Source organism: Folsomia candida, unplaced genomic scaffold (genome assembly GCF_002217175.1).
Source record: "Folsomia candida strain VU population unplaced genomic scaffold, ASM221717v1 Fcan01_Sc003, whole genome shotgun sequence".
NCBI lineage: Eukaryota > Metazoa > Arthropoda > Collembola > Entomobryomorpha > Isotomidae > Folsomia > Folsomia candida.
In genome coordinates, this window is record NW_019091195.1 from 1,375,420 (window position 1) to 1,398,343 (window position 22,924).

Sequence of the window (22,924 nt, forward strand, 5' to 3'; positions counted from 1 at the left end):
AAAAGTAATGAAATGAAATAACAACCCGGCTCTTCTCTCTGGATGTTGTGATGTTGTTTTGTTGCATTGTAAATGAGATGATCGTGCAGTGTTGTTGGATAGCTTTTAAGTTGCTGCCTGGATGAAATGAAAATGGATTTGTGGATGTTAAAGAAAACAAGTTGGAGTGGTTTGTTGCTTATTTTCTGGTGGTGCATAATAATGTGACCGATATGGTGGAGGTGTGGCAAAGACGTGGTGATGATAATAAAAACTCATGACACTTGACTTGGCACACATGACGTTGACATGATTTTGTGCCCTGTGAACTTTTGTTACACATTTCCGAGTCAAAATCATGATGAGCAGGCGTGATATATATGTAAGGATTATAGGGCATGTAATATCAAATTCTCGGATTTAGAAATATTGGTTTTCTATGCTGATAAAATTCGCAAAAATGCATAAGATCATGAGAAAAAAAAGAAGAACAAATATTTCAGGGTGAATTCTCGGGAAACCAGTTAATTAATGCAAATTGAGGAATAAAATCGCGTGACCCTTTGCTGATGAAATTATATTTTTGTTATTTAAGATACAAAAAACGATGTATGTATAAGAAATTAATTGAATGACAAACTTTTACTGGCAGTCTCGTGAGTGCTTGGTGAGATCAGTTTTCTTCTTGTACCGTTTCGAACAATTTCTGCATTTGTATGTCACTTTGAGATGAACTGCTTTCACGTGACCTGGCAAACACTTTTTCTCACGAGTGGCATATTTGCATCCTGGTTCTGTACATTTATGAAGTGGGGCTGTCTCGTCGTGTGCAATCTTCTCATGCTTCTGCAAGTCTCCCTTGTACTTGTACGAGCGAGAACATTTTGTACACTGGAAACGTTCATCAGTGTCACTCCTGATCACACGTGGTTTCCCTTTCCCATGTTTCGATAAGAGATGGTAGGTTAAATTTTCCCCGCTGGTTAGCCATGTCTTGGAACATTCTGGTTCGGGACACTGATATGGTTTTTCTCTAGTATGGGTCCTGAAATCATATGAATTTTGCGAATACTTGGAAATCATGGGCATGACATAAAAACATACATATATTGATACAGTGAAAAATGGACTAACCTGAGGTGTTTTAAGAGTCCACTATGTCCGTGGTACAATTTTGTACAAAAATAGCACGTCACATCTCTCGTTTTGTGTCCTATGCCATGCTTCTGTTTCAGGTGAATATCTAGCCCGAGTTTTGTCTTGTACAATGAGTCGCATTTGGGACAGGGGATTTTGTTCTCAGAGTGCATCTGCATGTGGGAGTTAAGCCTTGTCAAAGTGATAAACCCTTTAGAACAATGTTTGCATTTGAAGGATCTGTCACTCGAATGCATCTTCACGTGAAGATCGCGTCCACTTTTTTCTGCAAAGGTCATAGGGCAAAGGGGACATTTATGGGGGCGAAGTTTTAAATGAATCCTTCTCCCATGTCGTTCAAGATCTCTCAACCAGACTGTTGTGTACGAACAATGAATGCACTGATAAACTGGAGCATTTTCGTTGTGCTTCATCTTGAAGTGAGTGGCGAGGTCGCTTTTCCATTTGAATTTTTTGGGACAATGGGGACAACAGAATGGATCCGTTTTTACATGGGTGCGCTCGTGACTCCGAAGACCAGCTAAAGAAGCCAGCCACATTTTGCACTGCCCACAAGGAAACGGTCTCTCCAAGGTGTGCCTTTGTAGGTGAATACTCCTTGCACTTGGTGTTTCCATCTTTTTGTCGCAAAAGTAGCATGAATAATTTCGTGTCCTTTCGATACCTTTGTGTCGGTTTGAGTGATGTTGGAATCCAATTTTTGAGAGGAATTGCATCCCACACTCAGAGCACACCCATTGCTCCCGTTTGTCCAGATTTAAATGAGTCTCTCCATGTTTGTCAAGCAGTGCTTTTTGGGCGAAGCGTTTCTTGCAACCCTGCACTGCACATGCATACGGTTTAACTGTACTGTGGGTCACAATATGAGATTTAAGATGAGATTTTCCCTTGAACTTGGCCGGGCAGAGGGTGCAACGGTACTTTCTTGCAGTGGGGAGATGTGTCTTGATGTGTTGTGTGAGGAGAGCGTGGGTGTGGCAAAGTCGGTCGCACGTGGGAACAGGGCACCGAAAAGGGTTGCCGTCTCGGTGAACTGAAAGATGTCCGCGCATACTCTCCAGAGCAGATTTGCTAAAGTTGCAAATCTGAAAAATGATATCAAATATGTACAACTTACAGAAGCTTACATGCACGTGTTGAGCATTATATAATATACTAATGTGTCAAATTATCAACCTACTCGACAAGCGAAAGTCCCATTTTTGAGCGAAATTATTTTAGTCTTGAGGTCTTTACCAATTTCTGCAGAATATTTCTTCATTGCCTTTAATTGTTTGGAACTTATGGCAGCATATTTGGAGGACGTTATTTCGGGACTGCATATATTTATGTATACAACATTTTATTTAATCATTTGATGATTTACATTCAACATTTTGACTAACCTGGTCTTGGGCGATTCAAGTTTGACCTCGCTTTCGAATTGTACAGCTTTGTCATCATGGTCGTCATCTTCCTGTTCCTGCTCAGTCTTGATAATCACCATGTCCCCGACTTCCACTTCATGGTCATGTATCATCACTTGATCAAGCTCGTCAGTATTCTCCTCTATCTTAAGATTAGTAGGCTGCAATAATGAGACATCTTCGTCTTCATCTTTATTCGGATCTTCGATTATTGTAAGAATAGGTTCCATTGTGAAACTATATTTTTTCAACAATGGGTGAAAATCACGTATTTATTATGTATGTAAATATGTACAGAAAACAGTTTAAAATTAACTTTAATACAATGATACCTTTAGCTTTGATTGGTCTACGTGATTGGATATGTTTTAAATTATCAATGTGTATTATTTTATATTAGTTAATCTAACCAGTGTCAGCTTATTTGCCATTTGGCTAAATGTTAAAGACTATGAACATGGAAAATGTGGCTAAACACGTGCCTTTTCCTTTTCGTGTTTTGGATTTTGGCTTTGATTTTGCATACTTCAGGCCATACATGAGAAAATATTTGTCCTTGACTTTAAAGTGCATACATTTCGTGAATACATTGAAAATTAGCTGATTCTATAGTCGGTCAGTGCATTTGACAAAATATGCGATGAAATCTATGTATAAAAGTATTTGATTTGAAATTGAGCAAAGGATATGGTTTGTGCAAACCAAGCATCAAGTCAATGTACGTAAATTATATTGAGCTCCAATTCATTACTATTTACAAAATTATTTATTAATTTGTGATTATAAATTGCTTAAAAATGTGTGTACATCAAAATATCGTTTTAGTAGCACATACGATTTAGTGCTTACAATCATTTCATACAAAGTATTATTTATTGAAAGAACGAATGTTTCTTACTCATTCGGTTGAAGTAAGCTTACATAAATAAAAAGCATTTGGCGTAACATAATTACATAATTGTAACTGTTAATATTATTTGACTTGGATAGTTTGAATTCTCTCGATCCAATAAAGCCATTCTTCTTTATTTCCCACTGCCTTTAATTCCCAGTGCATATGCTATTTACCCGAAAGATATGTAATCTAAGAGAATTGAAGGGCGTTCTTGCAATGAAGGACGTTGTAAAATATGCTCAAGTTGTGTTCTGACATCGGTAAACGATGGTCTCTTTTCGGGATCAGAGTTCCAATAACTTTGCATCACTGAAAATCTATGAACAAATAATTATATGTAAGCAACAATAATTTTTAATTTCCATTGACTTGTATGACGAACAAGTATTTATGTATTAATGCACGTACAATTCATCTGAAGCATAGGGCGGCTTACACAACCTTATATCATTTCCTTTCAATTGTTCACCAAATTCCGTCGTGTATCCATATCCAGCGTATGGCGTCTCTCCGAGAGTAAAAAATTCCCACATCGTTATCCCGAATGACCAAACATCGGACGCAGTAGAAAATTTTAGATCGCACAAACTCTCTGGGCTCATCCAACGCCAGGGCATCGGTGACTTCATGTCATGTAAAAAGTATTTATGTAAATATGCACAAAGTTATGCAACTGTCACGCCTCGATTTTTACCCAATGGGACGAGCCACTTCATATGCTTATCATGTTCTTACGTCATTCTGCTTAATGTACGCCGAGTAGTGATACAGTTGCCGGGATAAGCCGAAATCACAGATTTTTGCGGTTTTATCTTCAGTGAGCAAAACATTTCTGCCAGCAAGATCGCCGTGAATTATCTGTATGCAATTAAATTGTACAAAGGTTAATAATATTCATATTTTTGTCTGTTGTTCTTGTAAATGTGTACCTTCTTGCTGGAAATGTACTCCATTCCACTTGCAGTTTGCCACGACCATTTTATCAAATCCGACAAGCATGGAGGAGCATAACTTGTGTCTGATGCACTGAAAAAATTGATAAGGGTTTCATCTTCAATCACAAATTAAGGTTTACGTATCCACATGTGCCAGGACTAACATTCCCACCGAAGCTAACTGGACATCAAGACATGGAACGAACGTGCCTCTATTAGCCCGTAAATAGTTTGTAATACATCCAAGTTTACAAAATTCGACGACAATATATATTTTTCCTGCAAAATTATCATGCCAGTGTTTATACATTAAATTATAAATCTTTTGCTTGCATGCCTTACTTTCCTTCAACATTGAAGTACATGCCCCCACTAAATTGACGACATTTTCATGTGGTCCAACATAGCTCAAAGTTTTCAATTCTAGAAGTAGAGCTCTGAAATAGCATACGTTCGCATCTTTTGACAGCGTCTTTACAGCAACGGTTGTGCTTCTCGACGCGGTGAACGGATCTCCTTCCACCGCTAAAAGCTTAGCTTTGAGCACAGTTCCGAACGCTCCAGACCCAAGAGGATTTCTTTCATCGAGCTTGATTCTTGTAAATGGAATTTCTAAATCCGACCTGTACGGTTTATGCTTCACATCCGAATCTTCGTGCGGTGAGATGGTTGGATGACCTTGGAAGAAACTTTCAATTTCTTCGTCCGATAATTCCCTCAATGCCGAGTTGAAGCCCCCATAATATTTTATCTCTATTATGTAGCAGAAGACAACCCAAAAAGAGTATAGTTTGTAAACTATGAGGCCACCAAATATTGCAATGCCGTAATTATGTGACCAGCCGAGGTAGAAAGTGTAGACTAAGTATGCCACGACATACGGAATGAAAATAATACTGGATATTATCATCCATCGTTGTAGACGTAATTTTCTTCTCTATTAATAAGTACAGAATTCAATTTCATATTTTTTTTGTAATTTTGTAACAGAGTATGTACATACTTTATCTGCAGACGAGTACAACATCTTGGTGATTGGTATGCTGACAATGTGATATACGTAAAAGTAGCCCCAGATGAAGAATCTTACTGCAATTAAATAAACGTAATTATAAAAATAAGCAACAAGTCTGTTGATTGTATATTTACATATTTTGACATGAATATGCCGATTAGCATCCATTGGGCCCCAAGCATTTAACGAGGACATAATTCCAGTCGTAATGCATAGTATCATTCCGATTTGGACGCCCTGGAGTTAAGACTTTAGTTATTTAGTATAATCCCAATGATTTGCCGACACGATATGGTTGTGTTCTTACCACTTCGGTTATTGCCAAGGATTTTACTGCTCCTTGAAGAAAAAAACCAAAACATGGTCGGCCCACGCGATATCTAGAGTTCGCATCACCCTTGGACCGGTTCATGACAAATTTGTTTTGCTGGGGATTCACAGAGATTTGCATACTTTTGCAACTCGAGAGTATAAAATGTAAAACCGTGAACAGGAACAAGAGCTACGTTGTTATTACAATAAAGACGATAGCGGTCGTAGAGTGTCATTGTCGTCATGATGTTTATGCAATTTAGGTAATCTCAAATAATCAAACAATTTAACAATTACCACAAGTCAGGAATATTGTAACTCAAAAATCAACTCAAATATCTATTATGAATGACAGATTATTTACGCAGTTCACCTTTGTAATGTAGACTTTAGACTATTTATGTATAATTAACTACTTATGGTGATAAGCCATGTGAACAGTACACATGGGTTATCCAAAAAATAATATGTGCACATGGTCAATCAGTTCTCCTACCTTTTCTGATAAGCTCTGATTAACTCATTCCGTTCGATGTTTACACATGTATCTAATTTTTAGATAAGCCTTATATATGTGTTACTTAAGTTTTATACTGTCCACTAAAATTAATGAGGTCCAACGACGTATTTACATGCATTTCTGACTATTCTGGATCAGTGAATTATTCATTGGAGTATGAATTTTATTCGAAGAGTATGCATTACATATTATCATTTTACATCATCATTCGGAAAAACCTAATCGACCGGCGCCTGATTATCCGGTATAAATATAATTATAACAGCGCTATTTTTGGAGGCGTGGGTTGGACTGTTTAATTTTGCAAAATTGATGGTGGATAAAAAAAGAAGCTAGAAACAGGAACTGGAAGCAAATAATTCCTTGGGTAAATTTTTAATTTCTCAACTTTACTGCATTTAACCTAGAATAATGAATAATCCAATCAATTCGACATATGTATGTATCATGTACGCAAATATTGCTTTCTTTGAATGATGATGCAAAATGTAATTGTGTATACTCTGCGAATACAATTTATGTATACTCCAATGAATATAAATAAATACTTACATTCGTAAATATGTGAATGCATGAATATATCTACATATGTATATGTACATACATGTATTATTTAGTAAATGGATATGGACCAATCATAATTTATTTAATAACGGATAATAACAGGATTATGACATATATATTTGAACCAATTGTTTAAGTAGTTTGTCAAATATCTGTGTCCACATTTAAAGTGAATCCAGACTACATGACCCTTCCCTAAAACGTGTTTGGTGTGCTCCATATTTGTCGACTAGCTAAATGTACAAGTCATCCCCAAGAGTGGTGCTGGGCGAAATGGGGCTGGGCGAAGTGGTGCTGGGTTCAGCGGTCGTAGTGCGAGAGCAGTTTGTCTCGTCAGACTTGTCTGGACAATCATGAACTACAAATAATGGAAGGTATTCCCAATACAAATTTAAAATGCCAACGTAACCCAATTATTTAACTAATCATAAATATGTGTTTTTACTTCCATGCTCGTCACACCAGTATTCTTTCAAAACACACGTTCCATCATCACATCGCGTCTGCATATTGTAATAAAAACATTTTTTAACTGTTGTGCATGTATTTACTACAAAAAAGGGGCTACAATTACCCAATCGTCGACCGGATCAGGGCATGGACAATCTCTTTCGTCAGATCCATCCGCACAATCATTATCTACAAGATTCGAGTCATAAAATATCTAATGATCTGCTCGAATAGAATTTCAATTGCTTTCAAAAACTAACTTACCACCGTCGCATTGAAATAATAGAGGAATACAGTTCCCGTTGGTGCATGTGTACTGATGAGTACAAAATCAATAAAATTTGATATGCACAATTAATTCTACTCATTTTGGTATTATAGCAAGTACCTGGTCAGGCCTGCATCCATCGACGTTGCAGTATTCCGGTTTCTCATCTGAACCATCTCCACAATCTGATTAATTTTAAATTTGAGTATATCCCAAATAATATAGATAAATGAGATCGAAATATTTAGCTACCATTGTCTCCATCTAAGAAAAGTAAGATATGTATGTATTTATTAATATGTATGTGTATCTTTAAAGTGTATGATATTTATATCGATTCTGACCACAAATCCATGGACTGGGTATGCAATTTCCGTTGTCGCAAGGGAACTTAAAGGAAAAATTCGATGTACTCGTTATCCAAAGTTGAAAAGTAGGATATCAATTTATACCTCGTGGATGGGGAGGCATTGTTCTTGAGCTAAAGTACTGGCAATGCAGATCAGTACAACAAGACACACCTTCATGATGCTATCAGTAGATATATAGGAAACAAAGCGTCCCAATGACCTGGAGTTTTGACCAGTTCTAATCTACCCCCCGGATGGTGGATAAGTAGTACTGTATTTATGTATGTATCTACAGGTAGTAAGTATAGATCAATGCTAATTAGACTAGTTTGAATAAAATTACAGATTTTCCCAACAATTCCCAAAATATTTTCTGATGTATGTTTGTATTTATTCGAGGTATGTATGTTTAATTCAGTTATTCATTAAAGTATGGTCAGTGGTCGTTTTATTAAGCAATGCGATACGTAAATACATAAATTAATTGTACATATGATAACTTTCGATCAATTTGATAATCTCAATCCCTGATTTCACTGTGTGACATTGATAATAAAACGTATGAATGGATAAAGAACAGTGCAGTAGGACATGAGAGATTTAGTATCTATATTAATTAAAATAAACCGTAGTAACGTTAGAAGTAGCTCACCCTGTCATGATGATTCGACAGAACTTTGCACCGAAGGTGCAGAAGAGCTGAGCCAGCCCAAGTGTACTACAAAACTCATTTCCATTTTAGCATGAGGCAGAGTGAGAATCGGATTCTGGTGGGTATCCACCACCACCGCTGGTTGTCGTTTTGACAGTGCCGTATGGCACGTTCGTATAAATTAAAAAAAACCTAAGTTTTAAATTTGGGGTGATTAGGTAATTAAAATATCACAAGTTTTAGTAAGTTGGGTAATTGACTTACATATCTCATTAGTGGCAAGAGTTTGTTACGGCTCTTGGAAAATAAGTCCATCCCTCAGAAACTTTGACCTCAAATTTCTCATGGTACCAGCGTTTCCCTTCGGGCGACAAAAGCAGAAAATGTAGCTCTTCTCAAGGAGAAAAATCTGACATTAGGTTGTCCGAAGTGAATGGCTGGTACCATGCGTTTTTTAATGATTTGTGTGTACGTAAAAAAACCGCCAATTTTCGAATTTTGAAACTTTTGATGCATCAAAATATTCGTTTTCAAGGGGGAAGTCAAATGTCAAATGCAAGTTGAGGTCTTCTTCTTATTGTACCGAATGTACATTTGATCTCTCATTTTTCCCGATTTTATTCCCCAATTTTTAAAGGGGGAGTGGTTGCACATAATTCAAAAATAGCTATGCTATATCAATCCTTCCTCCCAAAATTAAATTTGGAGTTTTGTTTATTAAATTCGGTGACATTGATGCGAAAAGGATTTGCACAGTACACTTGGCCTTCCTCAGAATAAGCCGGCAATATAGATTATAACTCGTATGTATTATTGCACCCATGGTGAAACAAATACGGCTAGCCGTTGCACCATTACTGCAGCATTAGCGACCATCCGGGATACATAATTTTGAAAACTTTGTCAAAATTGTATGACCATTTCTCCCGGATATTTTGCACTATTGGTGCGTTTTGCATCCCTTCTCCCAATTATTTCGCATCATTTTGTGTTACCGATTGTTAGATATCAACGGTGCTATTAATTTATTAAAAAATTCGATTCGGTTTGTTCAATACCAATGGTGCGCCTAACTTATTCTATAATGGTCAAGGGGATTTTTAAATAGCATCAATTGATGCAAAAAACTCGTTAACAGACGGACAGACGGACAGACGGACAGACGGACAAGAGGAATTCAATAGCTCTCATGCTACGCAGGGTGAGCTAATAATGATAAATGACAATGCATTTAGTATGTATGTTGTAAGTAAATTTATTTTCCACAATTCGTCCATCGCATTTTATGCACATACATATACACGAATATAATACGCTTAGCTTTATTACTGCTCAAAGAGGTGAGATTGGCTTTAATTGTCCAGAAGACTATTTTGTCAACGCCACCCCGGAAACATGACGTGCATGTTTTATTTCAAGTTCTAAACTGCATTGAACGTGAATGCTTATAAGAATGCACCTGGTAGCACAGGCACATGAATTAATAAGGTTATTAAAGCAGATTTACAGTCAATTGCAATAATCACGGCACTAATGCAATCAACACTCTGCATTTTAGTCAAGTGTGCAGATGCTGGCAAGAATTAATCAAGTATTTTATGTACATTTTGGAATAGAATGAATCATCCAAATTTTCTTGTCGGATTTTTATACCAGTCGCTATGAAATTCAGAAAATGTTTCAAACATATTTATACAAGAAAATGGAGAGTGAATTTTATTCCACTCTAACATATCAACGTTTGCCGTGCAGATAGATATTGCTCAAGCGGAAACAAACAGACTCCGAATTTTACGAGTTTCTCATCCTTGTGCTAAAACAAATTACGCAATATGACCAACTTAACAAAGTGAATATAAATAAATATGAGTGTCATAACGAATTTTATAGGTATTTGTAGAAAGTTAGTTTTTCCATACGAATAACATTTCATAAAATATGGCGCAGTTCTAAATACTTGATATTGAAACTGGTAATAAAATAGTTATGCATATGGTGGTCGAATTGAAAGGATACATATCAATAAAACCAATTTTGCTACGGGAGTTAAACGAAATTTTAATTTTGGGGTTAATTACAATTAACACTTTACGACGAGTGTCTACAAAATTCGCATTGGTTTCAATCTCGCACGCTCGTGACAAATTTTTACGTGTTCTGCTTTATGAAATGATGGATCGAATATGTAGAGACCCAGGCAGTTGTCGTTGTGTAGAGGCTTGAAAAGTAAGCAAGTTGACAAAGTACTTGACTTATGTATGCATTACTTAATATATCCACTGCCACCAACACCGGTAATGGCACAGTGATGAATGGTGTCGTTAAGAAGACACACACATCCATTAAATTAAGTAATAATTTACTATATTGAAACCACCACTGCTAGAGAGCTACATTTATGTGTGCAAGAATTTTTGAAGTGCATGACTCAAGACGACGACGTGGATGTTGAATAATTCATTCACGCACATTATTAGGACATTTAGTAGCGAGGACGGATAAGATTAGTCATCACTTTTGCTGTATGGTTCTCAAGTGCATCAATTTGTAAAAATGTGGGAGGATGATAAGTTATTGTTGTTGTGAGGTATGCATAATGCTGGGCCAAGCGAGACAAGATTAAGCTTTGGTTTAACCTTCATTCATACGAAGGATCAAGCGTCTTCCCATTTCATTACGTGCATTTTTCTCCTAAATGTTCTCCTACGATCTACCAATAGAGAGCAATATTCAGTTTCACAAAACGCGAATAAGGATAAAATGTGGGTGAAATTTTATGATTGTTCAAGCAGAAAAATTTCGTCTAATTGAATTAGCAGTTATTAACACCAGTACAATAACATACCTACACATCAAATAGTTATTTAGTTATTGCGAACAGACCCAGCCCAACGATAGCCACGTTAAGTTAAAAAACAAAACAAACTGTTAACTGTTAATCTCACGAGGTTGCTGTGAGTGAGTAATCCGACTCCCACAATACTTGACGTTTTTTTGCTATAAATATATGAATTTGTTACTACCGAACTGAATGCATACTTCAGTATAGATATGTTCCATCATTGCTAATATTACGGATTGGATTTAAAATAAAAGTAGTGATTCGAGTGTTTAAGCAAATATCATCTCGACATGAACGCACCTCAACTTTAAAGCACGAACAAACTATTCGATCTCTCTCTCGCATCATCCAGGCTTCTTTTTTCACCACCATATTCCGTATCACAACTACGTAAGGACAAGAGGTGAAGCACAAGGTGTGAAATTGGGTTGAGTAAATAAATGCTAATTGTTGAAGCAATTATGGACTTCCACCACCATTAATATCACATCACCCTCCCATCCAAAGCATAAGAATCATTCGAATGCACTACCTGCCTCCCATAATCATAATAACACTGCTCCACTCAGCTCCACTACTAAACCACTCTAAATTGACAAGTTTGTAGTTTTGGAGCATCCATTGGGGCAGAAGGTTCTTATTCTTACCAAATATTTAGTTGCGCAGAATGGTCGCCCCCCAAAATATGATAATGACACGACAGCGACGACGACGACGACGAAACTCATATCCGCCACTCCGTGATCCGCACTAATGTGAGAAGAAGAAGTAAAAGCAATGCAAAAGTAATGTTCTTACCTTTAGTTGGTCTTGTCATGTAAGAATCATAGTTAAAGTTAAACTCAGTCCTGGTAGAGCAGTGAGCACAATAAGAATAGTTGGAGAGATAGAGATAGAGGAGTGTGAGGGTGGAAGTTAAGTGGATGGATGGAGTGCGTGAATTTTCTGCGTGCAAATTAATTCAAATTAGCAACCAAAGAACTAACGCACTTCCTGGTTTGGTTCATTTCACTCCGAACGCACAGTAGAAAGATTAGCGTTCGTGGTGTAGTGATCTGGATGTGGGCCACCAAATAGTGAGTGGGTGCAAGTACGACATTGTTCCGTTATTTGGCCGGGGCAATGATGTCCCCAGTCTAGCATATTTCAAAAAATAAGAAAAAAATGGAAGAAACTTCATCCCTCAGTGGAAGTTCTGGGTCATCCGGCCTCTGCTTGGGGGTGGGGGGGCCTTGGTGGGGTCGGATTGGAAGTGTCATCTTTTTCATAGCTTTCCTTCTGATTTTTACATCTTACGTGGCTCCAGATTGGATTGAAATTAATACGGGAAGGGCACCGAAGGATACAACGTTTCGAAAGTTGGGCTTGTGGATGAGCTGCTATACAAATTTGCATGATCCGTATTACTACGATCCATATCTTACGTCAGGATTTGAAGGATGTCGATGGATCTATTACCCCGTGGTTTCCACATTTCATGACTTGAGGGACTTTTTACTTCCATGTAAAAAAACGTATATTAAATATTTTTATTGGTATGAGAAAAATATAATTTATTTTTTGGGGGCAATGTAGCATTTATCATTCCGGTTCAAATTACGTACACCCTCTGTTTCGTCACCGTGCTTGTGCTGTTCTTTATGATTCTGGTGTACATAATTCGCTACAAGATTAATGAAGTGGGGACGCTGCCGTATCTTATAGTGATTGGGATGATGTTACAAGGAGCAGGTAACATGAATTTGAAAAAAAAAATATTCTAATTTACGTATGTACATATGTGGGGCATTTTGATGATTTTTTTTCATATCATGAATCATTTAAAGGTCTGCTCGGAACAATTTCCGTAATTGTTTTCGGAGCACTTTCCCGTTCCAGGACGTGGGCTCATGAGTGGCAGTTCAATGACTTATCCTGGGCGTTTGCCGTTGCGGTCGCGGGCGTTGTGCTGCTCCACTTGGCCGGCATATTGTTCCTTGTGGAGGCGCATTGTCAATACAAAAAGCGTAGCAGACAAAGGATAATGCACGGTAGTTATGATTTGAGAAGTGGTGGGGCTTCAGGTCTCGGTTATCAGGACGAGTTGAAGAAAAAATTTGGAGAAAAAGCGTGACAATCAGCCGCGGACTCGGGGGAAGGTCAAGAAGCCGGCTCCTCCGGTCCGCGGGGTATCTTTTCTGGATTGGGTGACCTCATACCGCGACTCACTGCACGGGTGAGAGACAGTTTTTCAGAAGCAGTTGGTCGCGCAGGTGGTGGAGGGGATGAAGTAAAATTAGCCGAGCCACAGCCACATCCAAGACAAACGACATACATTCCTGGAGGAGATCATCCTTCTGGATTGCTGGGGGAAGGTGGCTCAGTGACGCCAACATCGGACGAGGATGGAGAGCAACAGCAACACGAACGAATGTAAGTATGTCGGTTTACATCAATACGTTAAATCAATAATGCTTTAACTGTGCATGTTCCTATGCACGTAGGATACCAATTCAACGCCGAAACCACAATACCTCATCAGACGAATCTCTAAATGACCACTATCTCGGAAGACCCCCCATCGCGGCACCTCGGTCGCCACCTCAAATGTCGCCCACGGAGGATCAAGAATTTGGAGCAAGTCGAAAGTACGGGGGTCCAGCAGATAGTCGTCCAGATTCTGGTTTTCCGCCATCTCCTATTTTTCCACAACCTGTTGAAGAACAACCCCAATCACCACCAAGACCACAACAATTATTCACATCCAGTCTTATGGGAAAGTTTAAACCTAGCAAGAAAGGTCAGTCGGACAATGGTGGACAAAAGAAGCAGAAACCAAATTTGGGAAGAATTTTTTCGTCGCCACAAAGTTCCCCTGAAGGACAAGGGCTGGGTAAAAATATTTGAATTTTGCCAAGTTTTTATGCTACCGAAATTAAACCGTCTAATTTAGTTAAACTTATAATTCTGCATTATTGTCTGTAGATTTGGATGATCTGGAAGAAGGTCCACCTCGAGTGAGGCGACCAAGTGGACGCTTTCAACACCGCAACAGTGTCCGCACAGATAACATGGAACTTCAACAAGCCCACTCTCAGTTGCCTCCTCCACCACCCCCACCAGCGACCCCACTTTCCATTTCAATTCACCAATCTCAATCCCGTCCACCACCTCCACTACCGTCCGCTCCTCCCCCAAAACTACCATCTTCTCCAACCCATGAAACTCTGCTCAGGATTCAACCACTGCCATTCACAGCTAGCAAAAAGTCAAAAAGTAAACCAACGTCAATCGCCATCGGTACTTTTGAAATACCGCCACCTCCACCATTAGATTCAGATGACGATAATAACAACGCAGCCACACTTCCGATGCACAAATCTCACCTACATTACGAGCCAAGGTGGGTCACATTTTAATCCAAAACTCAAGAAGTTGGGATACATCAATATAAATGCCATTCCATATTCTTCATAGGTCAAGGGCTCCACTTTCTCCTCCAGTCAGGTCGCCACCTTCGGGCTCTGAACCCCATCGTCAGACTCCACTCTCACCATCGCGACGTTCGCCCTTTGCTGGAAGAGAACCAGGCATTACTTCTTATCAAGATCATTTTCTTTACAGTTCTCTGACCCAGACAACGACACAATCTCCGCCCACTCAACCACAACAGTCTCAACAGCAACCTTCACGCCATCAGGAAGAAGACGACTACGGACTTCCACCTCCAGAAGAGTATTTTTCAGGTAAGCAAATAAACCTGACTCATATCGTAAACTAATGGATAACACGGTGATACATAAATATGTACGCTCAGGATCAACGCGGCGTTCCCCATCTCAACCACCGCCATCAGCTCCGTCGCCAAGTCGTGGCCCAGGAGGAGGGTCACGTCCTGCCCCAGCCACACCTCAACAACGCAGTGCAGCCGAAGCTGTAGCAGAACTTCTCACTTCTCGACAACCACTCTCGTTGAGAATTCACATTCAAAAGCACAAAACGGAGTCTTCTTACAAAAAGTCGCAGACATTCGGTCCAAACCAGAAGCACAATAACGGTGGTGGTGGGAAGAATGGGGGCGATTTCTCAGAGTCGTCTATTTGAAAAGACGTACATATGCACACATATTTAATCATATCTGCCATAACTATATAATTATACACTTTTTACAAATCGGACAAGTGGCCTGTCAAATGAGAGGTGAACAAATTAAAATTTAATACCTGCTGAAATTTTAACTTTATTTTAATTGAACACAATTTCAGGAAATAATTAATATAACCAACCAGATTTGTTTTCAGTAAAGAATGAAGAAGCTCTGATTTCTAAATAGGTAATTTTGCTAGTTTTCTGTATGAAAAAGAACTAAACTAAAATTTTAGTCGCCACAAGTAATGCATATTATTGACATTTTTACAAATCTTATCATGTGCACTTTCTACAAACTCGTTGCATTATAGATTAAGTAAGTAAGTACATTAAGCAAGCTCTTGTGAATTGTATCGGTATGTATGTGTCGTTCTGTCGTCTGGGTGAGTCTGAGCGAGTATTTATAAAGAAATAAAACCCTTATCTAAATAAAATCACAGACCAACTTTACTAGTTTTGTTGAATATCCCGTTATCTCCAATCATCCGGATTATCAAAAAAATCTGAAGTTGACGACCATCCAGGATGTTTCAAGTCGGCCTTGTGAATGGTATGAAATGCTCCCCACAGCTTAAAAATATCCACCGTATTCCAAATTATGTGAATAATACTTGACGCAACTTCAACTCCTAGCCAGACTAATTTCCACAATTTCTTTGCAATGTGAACTGGGTTTAACGTAATCCACGTTTTCCAAGGGAGAATATCCTGATAACCAATTTTAAAAATTGGATATGGTATATCAACTTGAGGAACAGGAACTTGCAATCCAAAATTAATGTCGGTATATTCATTCTTCGGTTTTAAAAATCTAGACCAAAATTCTTTTTGTAATTCAATTTGGCAAATTTCCTGTAATAAAAACGCTAAAATCTTACCCCAAAAATCTCCCCGTGTCATTTTCCTCAGGACTAATTTTGTTCCCAGAAGCACATGGCGAGAACAACGTAAGCAGGAAACAAATTCCTAAAACCCACACTACGAAACTTGCACAACTTTGCAAACGAGTTTTGTTTAAAATAAACATTTCTGTTTTTATCAAAACGTGTTCTTACTTTATAAATAAATAAATACTGGCAAACATTATTTTTTGACTAAAAAGTTATCCGCACGCTACAATTGACTGTTGCATACTAGCAAGTTTTCAAAGAAATGCATCGACAAGACAAGTTCAACATCAATTTTTTCAAATTGCCACAATGTATGACTGAGGCGAATTTGCTAGACGTACTCGAATCAAAAGAAAGTTGCATGTAAACATATCAAGCCTGTGTATGTGTGCAAGGGAGTAGGCGATTTTTGACATCTCGGAACAACTTTTTTTTATCACGACAGGAAAAGGAACTTTTATGCATAGGTTTTTCATACAGGTAGGATTGCGATGATCGATTGATTGCAGTGCATCAAGTTACCTTGAACTATTAAACTACGTATTTAAATCCATTTAGTAAATATTTTAAATTCTTTTGAAACGTGATCACGGCGGTTACAATAATTTACATGCAATTTAGTTACTACACACATAAATAGTCTGATGATTTATGTTGAACTGATTTTATTAATTAAGCGCTTGAGCGATTTTACAAGTTGTAACTTACAACAATTATCTACCGTAATGACCAAATAAATTTACGGGGAGCTTATTTATGATGCAAGTTGTGCATATCTCTGATTTTGATCAGATGAATATGACCGTTAAAAATTTGCATTACTAGAATTGTGTGATATGTACTTGAATGAAGAATAATCTCTCATTCCAGTAATTTCTTATGCAAACAAATTTTAAAAGGAATTTTTGTAATGAAAAAATAGTTGATATTTAATTTGACTAACTATAAGTGATTACGTCTTGCCATTTTACGAACCCAGAAAATTTAAACGAATTTCAGTGAATATTCAAATATCTATAACGTATATTTAAGTATTTTGAACTTTAAATAATTAAATAACAGGGGCAATGATACATCACAATAAATGGGTTTAGGGAAGAATTTTTAAGGGAATGCAACATGTAAGGTTAGTTTTAAGGTAGAATGTAAGGTTAGTTTTTTTTACAAAATTATTGCTTACTTAACTGACTATACAAACAACATGAAAAATTATGCATCGTAATAATCATATCCCATAAATGACACATTGACGTTAATAACCAAAGGCACTACACAAAAACTTTCTGAAGTAACAAATCCATAATCATATTCATTAATTCTGGTGAACGTGACTTCTATCAGCTAGGCATGGCGATGACCCAAAGTTACAGGATACGGGTAAAGATATGCATGTGCAAAATTACCAACAATTGACGAAGATGAGTAGTAGTGCGAATGGCTACATATTTTCAAAATTTGGGTGAAAGTGAATTTTTACATATAAGTTGATCGTAGCCATTTACCAAGTCGCTATTACATGTTTAGAAACAGGTTCATTCGTTTGTTTCAGTTGGGAAGAGGGTGCAAAAAATTGAGACTTCTGTATACTACGAGAGAAATAGAATGAATAAATCAAAAATTGAAACAATGTACAATGCCAATCCTTCCTTGCAATTTAATTACTAGGTAAAATCAATCAAATATGACTAATATGCAATACATTTGTGTTAGTTTGAAATGTGTAAATTGTAAGAATAGTTGTAAAACTTGATTCAAAATTGCGTGATGTATAATTTTGAATCTTTACATGCAATTTTACTAGATCGATAAGCTACGTGTATCACTTTCTGTTGAGTTAAAAAAAGTTAATTATTTAAATACGTTAAAAAACATGCGTTAAATTAATCGAACCCCACATGGAGATGAGTCACACGAAATGATGTATTGGGATCTCAATACCCATTCATTTCATTACAAAAAATACATACGCATGTAGTAAACTAGTAATTTCTATATAATTAAATTTTTGAGAATTACATGTAATAAATTTAAACAAAAACTTGAATTTTTGAAAACAAATTTAAACAGAAAGAGATTGGATTCTTTAAACATTCATATGCGCGAACTACTGTAAAACATGAATTTGTGCAATCGTGCAATTTCAGTAATTATAAGACTGCTTGAGTAATACATGCTCAATATATATGTAAATATGCACACATTTAATAGTATTGCAGGGTCATGGAGTGTACTCTAGCAACTGAACATATTGCTAAAATTAGAGCCACATACGTTACTGATAGCGTCGTCACCTTCGAAGTAGAGGGTATGAAGACTGGCCCGGGTATAAACTAACAAAATGGAGAGTAAAATAATTTGACGTAACAACCGTTTCTTTATGCAAATATGTTCTTTATAAATGGGAATAAATTAATCATGCATCTTAAAATGTTCTCCCCGATTGCGGTCACATCAAACTCAAATTCTGAGACAACCTTGCACGCTGCAAATGTAAATAAAAAATAGAATATACGCCTTCTTCTCTTCTGATCCGTCCGTGTACGTCTCACTTGTTTATGAATGCTCATCAAAGCGTTTGCTTTTTGGGATAAACAGTCCCGAGTGTCGTGTCACACATTTGAGACGAGGAGACCGAGCTGATGTGAAAATCCGGGACCTAATTGACTTGGGGTGAGGAAAGGAATCCCGAAAAATTCAGGTTTGACGGAGAAACTAATGTTAAACATGCAACAATCAGCATTTATTTAAGTAGGTAAATGCTAGTTTGGAACACAACAGACTTTCATTCGTGTCTAAAAATGCGTAATATTCATGATCCCAAGGTTTTTCTAGGAAAAAAATCTACCTTTAATTTATTTTACTTCTCTATTAAAGTCTTGTTATATTATTAGGTAAATTTCGACATTTTTAATAACACTATTCGTGCATATTTTATGAAACGACTTCCTTGTGCCAACAATAACAGACAGGCGAAGCGTTCATCGCGTTGTACACGGGAATGGAACTGGATTGATTTCATGTCATTGGATCTACTATGTGCAACTCTAACTTTGGTTTAAACTGAGTCAAATGATCGTCATCATCTGTCCCAGGAAGGAAATTATGTAGCGTCTCAGGAGATGAGACAATCGTAAAAGTCGGGTTGTCAAAATAATATTTAACTTTATGGACAACTTACAAATTTCGTAAGTCGCTCACGGATAGAAGGTCTTTTTTATTTATTTTTGACAAACAGAGCAGAGCAGTCTTCAATGAAGCAGAAATAAGTGCTTAAGAGCATGTGCATAAAGTGGTGGTGGATGATCCTGCATATTTACTTACCCCTTTAAATAATTTCTACAACAACTTTGGCATTATACGTACATACTTAGGTGAACTATACATATCTGCTTAAAACCGGGTTCGAGATGAGGAGAAAAATCTCTGCCAAAAATCTAATGTCCTGTCTTTCCTCGCTCTCGTACTTATGAATGTACAGCTTGAAACGAAAACTCTCTGATTAACAGAGAACAGTAAGATGAGATCGGTTTGCATGCCTGGTTTCTTATGCAAACTGTAAAACTTAACAAACCCCTCTGTCCTGGGTCTCCAAGAGTTCAAGCTAATTATACACTCGTGCACTTCATTAAAATTGTAGATCACTTGACTATATAGTTCTAGTTGTTCTTCCGTTCTCCTTTTTGCGACACTTGTCGTTTTTTGCATGGACACGTTTTTTGTGGTTCCGTTTTCTACGCTGTTTCACTGAAAACCTTGAAACTACATAATCCTGTTTTATAATTTTCTTGCGAGACAATTTGAGAATATGTGATTTGCGTAGAAAATTATATCAGTTATGCCAAATTTGGTAAAGTGGTGGTTTGTAAATTATTCCTGGATCGTGTTCCTGTTAGTGCTGTGCTTCCTCCCAAGGCTGACTTTATCCCAATATGACGCGGTGGACTACGAATTGGAAAATGAATACGACGATGATCAAGATGTTCACGACGACCAACAGCAACAGCCACCACCTCCGGAAGCCACCCTTATACCCCCACCACCCTCACAAGCATTAGCGGATGACAAACCTACGATTTTTAAGCTACCCGAGCATTACAGTGTACATAAATCTCCTCCTTTGATAGGTAAGCAGGGGGAAAAAGTACGGAGAACTTGAGCATTTGAAGCGTGTCGCGATTTTATTTATAGGTTTTTTTATTTCAATAATGAGACCAGTTGTGGGGTCATGTTAAATCCAAATATTATTGTTTTCCGTTCCACAAATGACACTTGAAATGAAAGATGAATCTTGTTAGCAGTTGTTTTGGCATCAGACCACATAATGAATGAACAGGAACCACCATCACTCACTCATCACCACCCACCAAGATATTGTCATCTTCCACCACTAATTACCCGTAATGTATACGTGCATGTGTATTTACGGCTTTCTTTTCTCTTCTTTCAGGCGGTGAACCTATTCCTGTTGATTTTTCAATGTTAGTCTTTAATGTGTTTGACATCAAGGAAATATTGGAAGAAATCTCTCTGGAAGTAAATTACAAGTTATACTGGAAAGATACGAGATTGAGCAACTGGACGAAAAATATTGACCCTGGCCAAAAGTCGGCGACGATGAGTACTGCTCTCCTCCATAAAGTTTGGCATCCCGATATTTTCATTGATCATATTAAAAGAGTTACACAGCCGCAGCTCATTTCTCCAGCGTCGTCACTTAAAATTTATTCTGATGGTAAACTCATAATTTTATTTCCCAATTAAATAATAATTTTTTGTGCAAGTATGATTTTATATGTGTCCAAAATTCTTCAGGATCGTTACGATATACTTCTCGCATCCTTTTGGTCCTCACGTGTCGCATGTCGTTTTATTATTATCCAGCAGACACGCAAGAATGTACATAATTTAATATTTATTTAATTTAATTTAATATAATTAAATAATAATTAGTTGCTAAATTTTAGGTAATGTGACCATGAAAAGTTTTGCTTTTTCTACGAAGCAAATCGATCTCAGGTGGCGAGATGGAATTGGAGCTTTGCTGGCTAAATCAATCGAAGTCCACAACTTTGATGTAGCATTAGAAACCTATCCTGACTACTTACAAACAACGAAATCGAATAATTTTTCAGCTTTGGTGTTTGGGATAAAGTTACGGAGAAAATTATCGTATCACATAATTCAGACTTACATCCCGAGCACAATGTTTACCGTCGTCTCCTGGCTATCGTTTCTTGTCCCCCCTGACTCAACACCGGTGATTATTAATAATCATGATTTATAATAAATTATTAATAAATAAATAATAATTGACTTTATTGACTTCTTTTAAAAGGGACGCATGGCCATATGCGTCACAACATTGCTGACTGTTACAGGTAATCACAAGACCCATGCGATGAACCACCCATGTCTTAGACCTTGTGCAAAATTGACTCTTTGAATTATGAGGTCTTAACTGGGTGAAAAGGTCATGTGTACGGTGTCTAAGACATTGGGGATGGTAATCATCGGGTAATCTTTGCATGGGTCATGCTAACATGGAATCTTGATAAATAGCAATGTTCGGAGCTACGAAGCAGAACACACCCAACGTAAACTTATTTATTTATTTTATTTAAAGTCAAATTTAATTTATATTTGCATTTATTCTATTTATTTAGGTGGCATACTGGCAAGTCGAAACTACTTATTATTCCACTTATTTGATTTGCAAAAATGTTTGCCCTTGAACGGTTTGATATTTGATCATACATACATATTTATGTGTTTAATTCTAAATGTTGGCTATCTATTCATTTATTTAAATTCTTGTCTCCTACACTATTTACTTGATATAAGAAAAAAGATGCAGAAATTAATTGTTGTTTTTCCTCTATTCCATTTTAGTAAAGCCTTAGACGTCTGGATGTTGATGTGTATATCTTTCATCTTTCTCAGTTTAGGAGAGTTTACAATCGTCCTAAAATTAAGAAGTATGAAGGAAAAAAAGCCTAGTGAGACAAAATCCTCACAGTTCCGTAGATTGTAGCATTTCACGTGAACTTTGTTTCGTATCTTTAGAAAACGAAACCAAGAAACCGGATCCTCCGAAAAAGGATGAAATTGATGTGGAAAAGAATAACCATGTGACGACTGGAAACAATGCCTCTCCTCCCGGAGGCACAAATTCAGCTCTAATCCAAATCGACCCCAAAAGTGCAACTTTGTCACCAACTCCCGAGCCTGTTAAAGCTGTGATTCCTCCAAAACCCACACCCCCACCACCCACAAAATACTTTCTGACGGCCTCCAAGATTGAGAAGTATGCTCCCCGAGTGGTCCCCTTATTGTTTATAGCGTTTACATGCACCTATTGGCCGGTTTTGCTCATGATGTCAGACTATTACAGTCTCAGCACAGATCCTGAGATGTTCTACAGTGTTTAAATGTTATAAATATGCACGACTAAATTTTTAAATACATAAAGATAAGCTCACAAAATGCAAAAACGAAAATCAACCAAGATTAATCGTCAATTAATTTGATGCAATTACATACATATTTCGAGTATACATATG

The 22,924-nt window shown here is 37.3% G+C and overlaps 6 protein-coding genes across 8 annotated transcripts; 3 read left to right on the plus strand and 3 right to left on the minus strand.

Annotated features, from left to right (window-relative positions):
• Positions 1-538: 538 nt before the first annotated feature.
• On the minus strand, positions 539-3,038 carry LOC110845455 (gastrula zinc finger protein XlCGF57.1). The gene is made up of 5 exons (XM_022091880.2): positions 2,876-3,038; positions 2,523-2,780; positions 2,318-2,453; positions 1,114-2,222; positions 539-1,024 (listed from the first exon to the last, which is right to left on the minus strand). Exons 2-5 carry the CDS (start codon positions 2,771-2,773, stop codon positions 622-624), a joined length of 1,899 nt encoding a protein of 632 aa, XP_021947572.1. The 5' UTR covers positions 2,774-2,780; positions 2,876-3,038; the 3' UTR covers positions 539-621.
• A 248-nt stretch (positions 3,039-3,286) lies between these two features.
• LOC110845643 (mast/stem cell growth factor receptor Kit) lies at positions 3,287-6,038 on the minus strand. Of its 2 annotated transcripts, XM_022092097.2 has the most exons (9): positions 5,696-6,036; positions 5,523-5,625; positions 5,377-5,462; positions 4,716-5,310; positions 4,538-4,652; positions 4,368-4,464; positions 4,174-4,296; positions 3,847-4,061; positions 3,287-3,755 (listed from the first exon to the last, which is right to left on the minus strand). In XM_022092097.2, exons 1-9 carry the CDS (start codon positions 5,837-5,839, stop codon positions 3,608-3,610), a joined length of 1,626 nt encoding a protein of 541 aa, XP_021947789.2. In that variant the 5' UTR covers positions 5,840-6,036; the 3' UTR covers positions 3,287-3,607. The 2 variants fall into 2 exon arrangements, with proteins under 2 accessions (XP_021947789.2, XP_035705123.1); XM_035849230.1 differs by having other exon boundaries at positions 4,538-5,310; positions 5,696-6,038.
• A 789-nt stretch (positions 6,039-6,827) lies between these two features.
• On the minus strand, positions 6,828-8,494 carry LOC110847309 (low-density lipoprotein receptor-related protein 8). Its single transcript, XM_022094236.2, has 8 exons — positions 7,955-8,494; positions 7,847-7,892; positions 7,755-7,766; positions 7,623-7,687; positions 7,499-7,550; positions 7,359-7,423; positions 7,230-7,287; positions 6,828-7,142 (listed from the first exon to the last, which is right to left on the minus strand). Exons 1-8 carry the CDS (start codon positions 8,027-8,029, stop codon positions 7,018-7,020), a joined length of 498 nt encoding a protein of 165 aa, XP_021949928.1. The 5' UTR covers positions 8,030-8,494; the 3' UTR covers positions 6,828-7,017.
• Positions 8,495-11,901: 3,407 nt separating this feature from the next.
• LOC110847415 lies at positions 11,902-13,630 on the plus strand. The gene is made up of 3 exons (XM_022094354.2): positions 11,902-12,850; positions 12,922-13,077; positions 13,173-13,630. The coding sequence occupies exons 1-3, from the start codon at positions 12,511-12,513 to the stop codon at positions 13,457-13,459; spliced, it is 783 nt and encodes a 260-aa protein (XP_021950046.1). The 5' UTR covers positions 11,902-12,510; the 3' UTR covers positions 13,460-13,630.
• On the plus strand, positions 13,460-16,360 carry LOC110847414 (formin-like protein 20). Its single transcript, XM_022094353.2, has 5 exons — positions 13,460-13,758; positions 13,830-14,218; positions 14,311-14,728; positions 14,803-15,071; positions 15,143-16,360. Coding segments are annotated over exons 1-5 (1,365 nt in total). The 5' UTR covers positions 13,460-13,756; the 3' UTR covers positions 15,430-16,360.
• A 3,578-nt stretch (positions 16,361-19,938) lies between these two features.
• Positions 19,939-22,865, plus strand: LOC110846405 (glutamate-gated chloride channel alpha). 2 transcript variants are annotated; one of them, XM_022093149.2, is made up of 9 exons: positions 19,939-20,488; positions 20,812-21,096; positions 21,177-21,260; positions 21,329-21,621; positions 21,700-21,742; positions 21,924-21,958; positions 22,028-22,038; positions 22,254-22,339; positions 22,428-22,865. In XM_022093149.2, exons 1-9 carry the CDS (start codon positions 20,200-20,202, stop codon positions 22,790-22,792), a joined length of 1,491 nt encoding a protein of 496 aa, XP_021948841.1. In that variant the 5' UTR covers positions 19,939-20,199; the 3' UTR covers positions 22,793-22,865. The 2 variants fall into 2 exon arrangements, with proteins under 2 accessions (XP_021948841.1, XP_021948840.1); XM_022093148.2 differs by having other exon boundaries at positions 19,942-20,488; positions 22,254-22,360.
• The last annotated feature ends 59 nt before the right edge of the window (positions 22,866-22,924 follow it).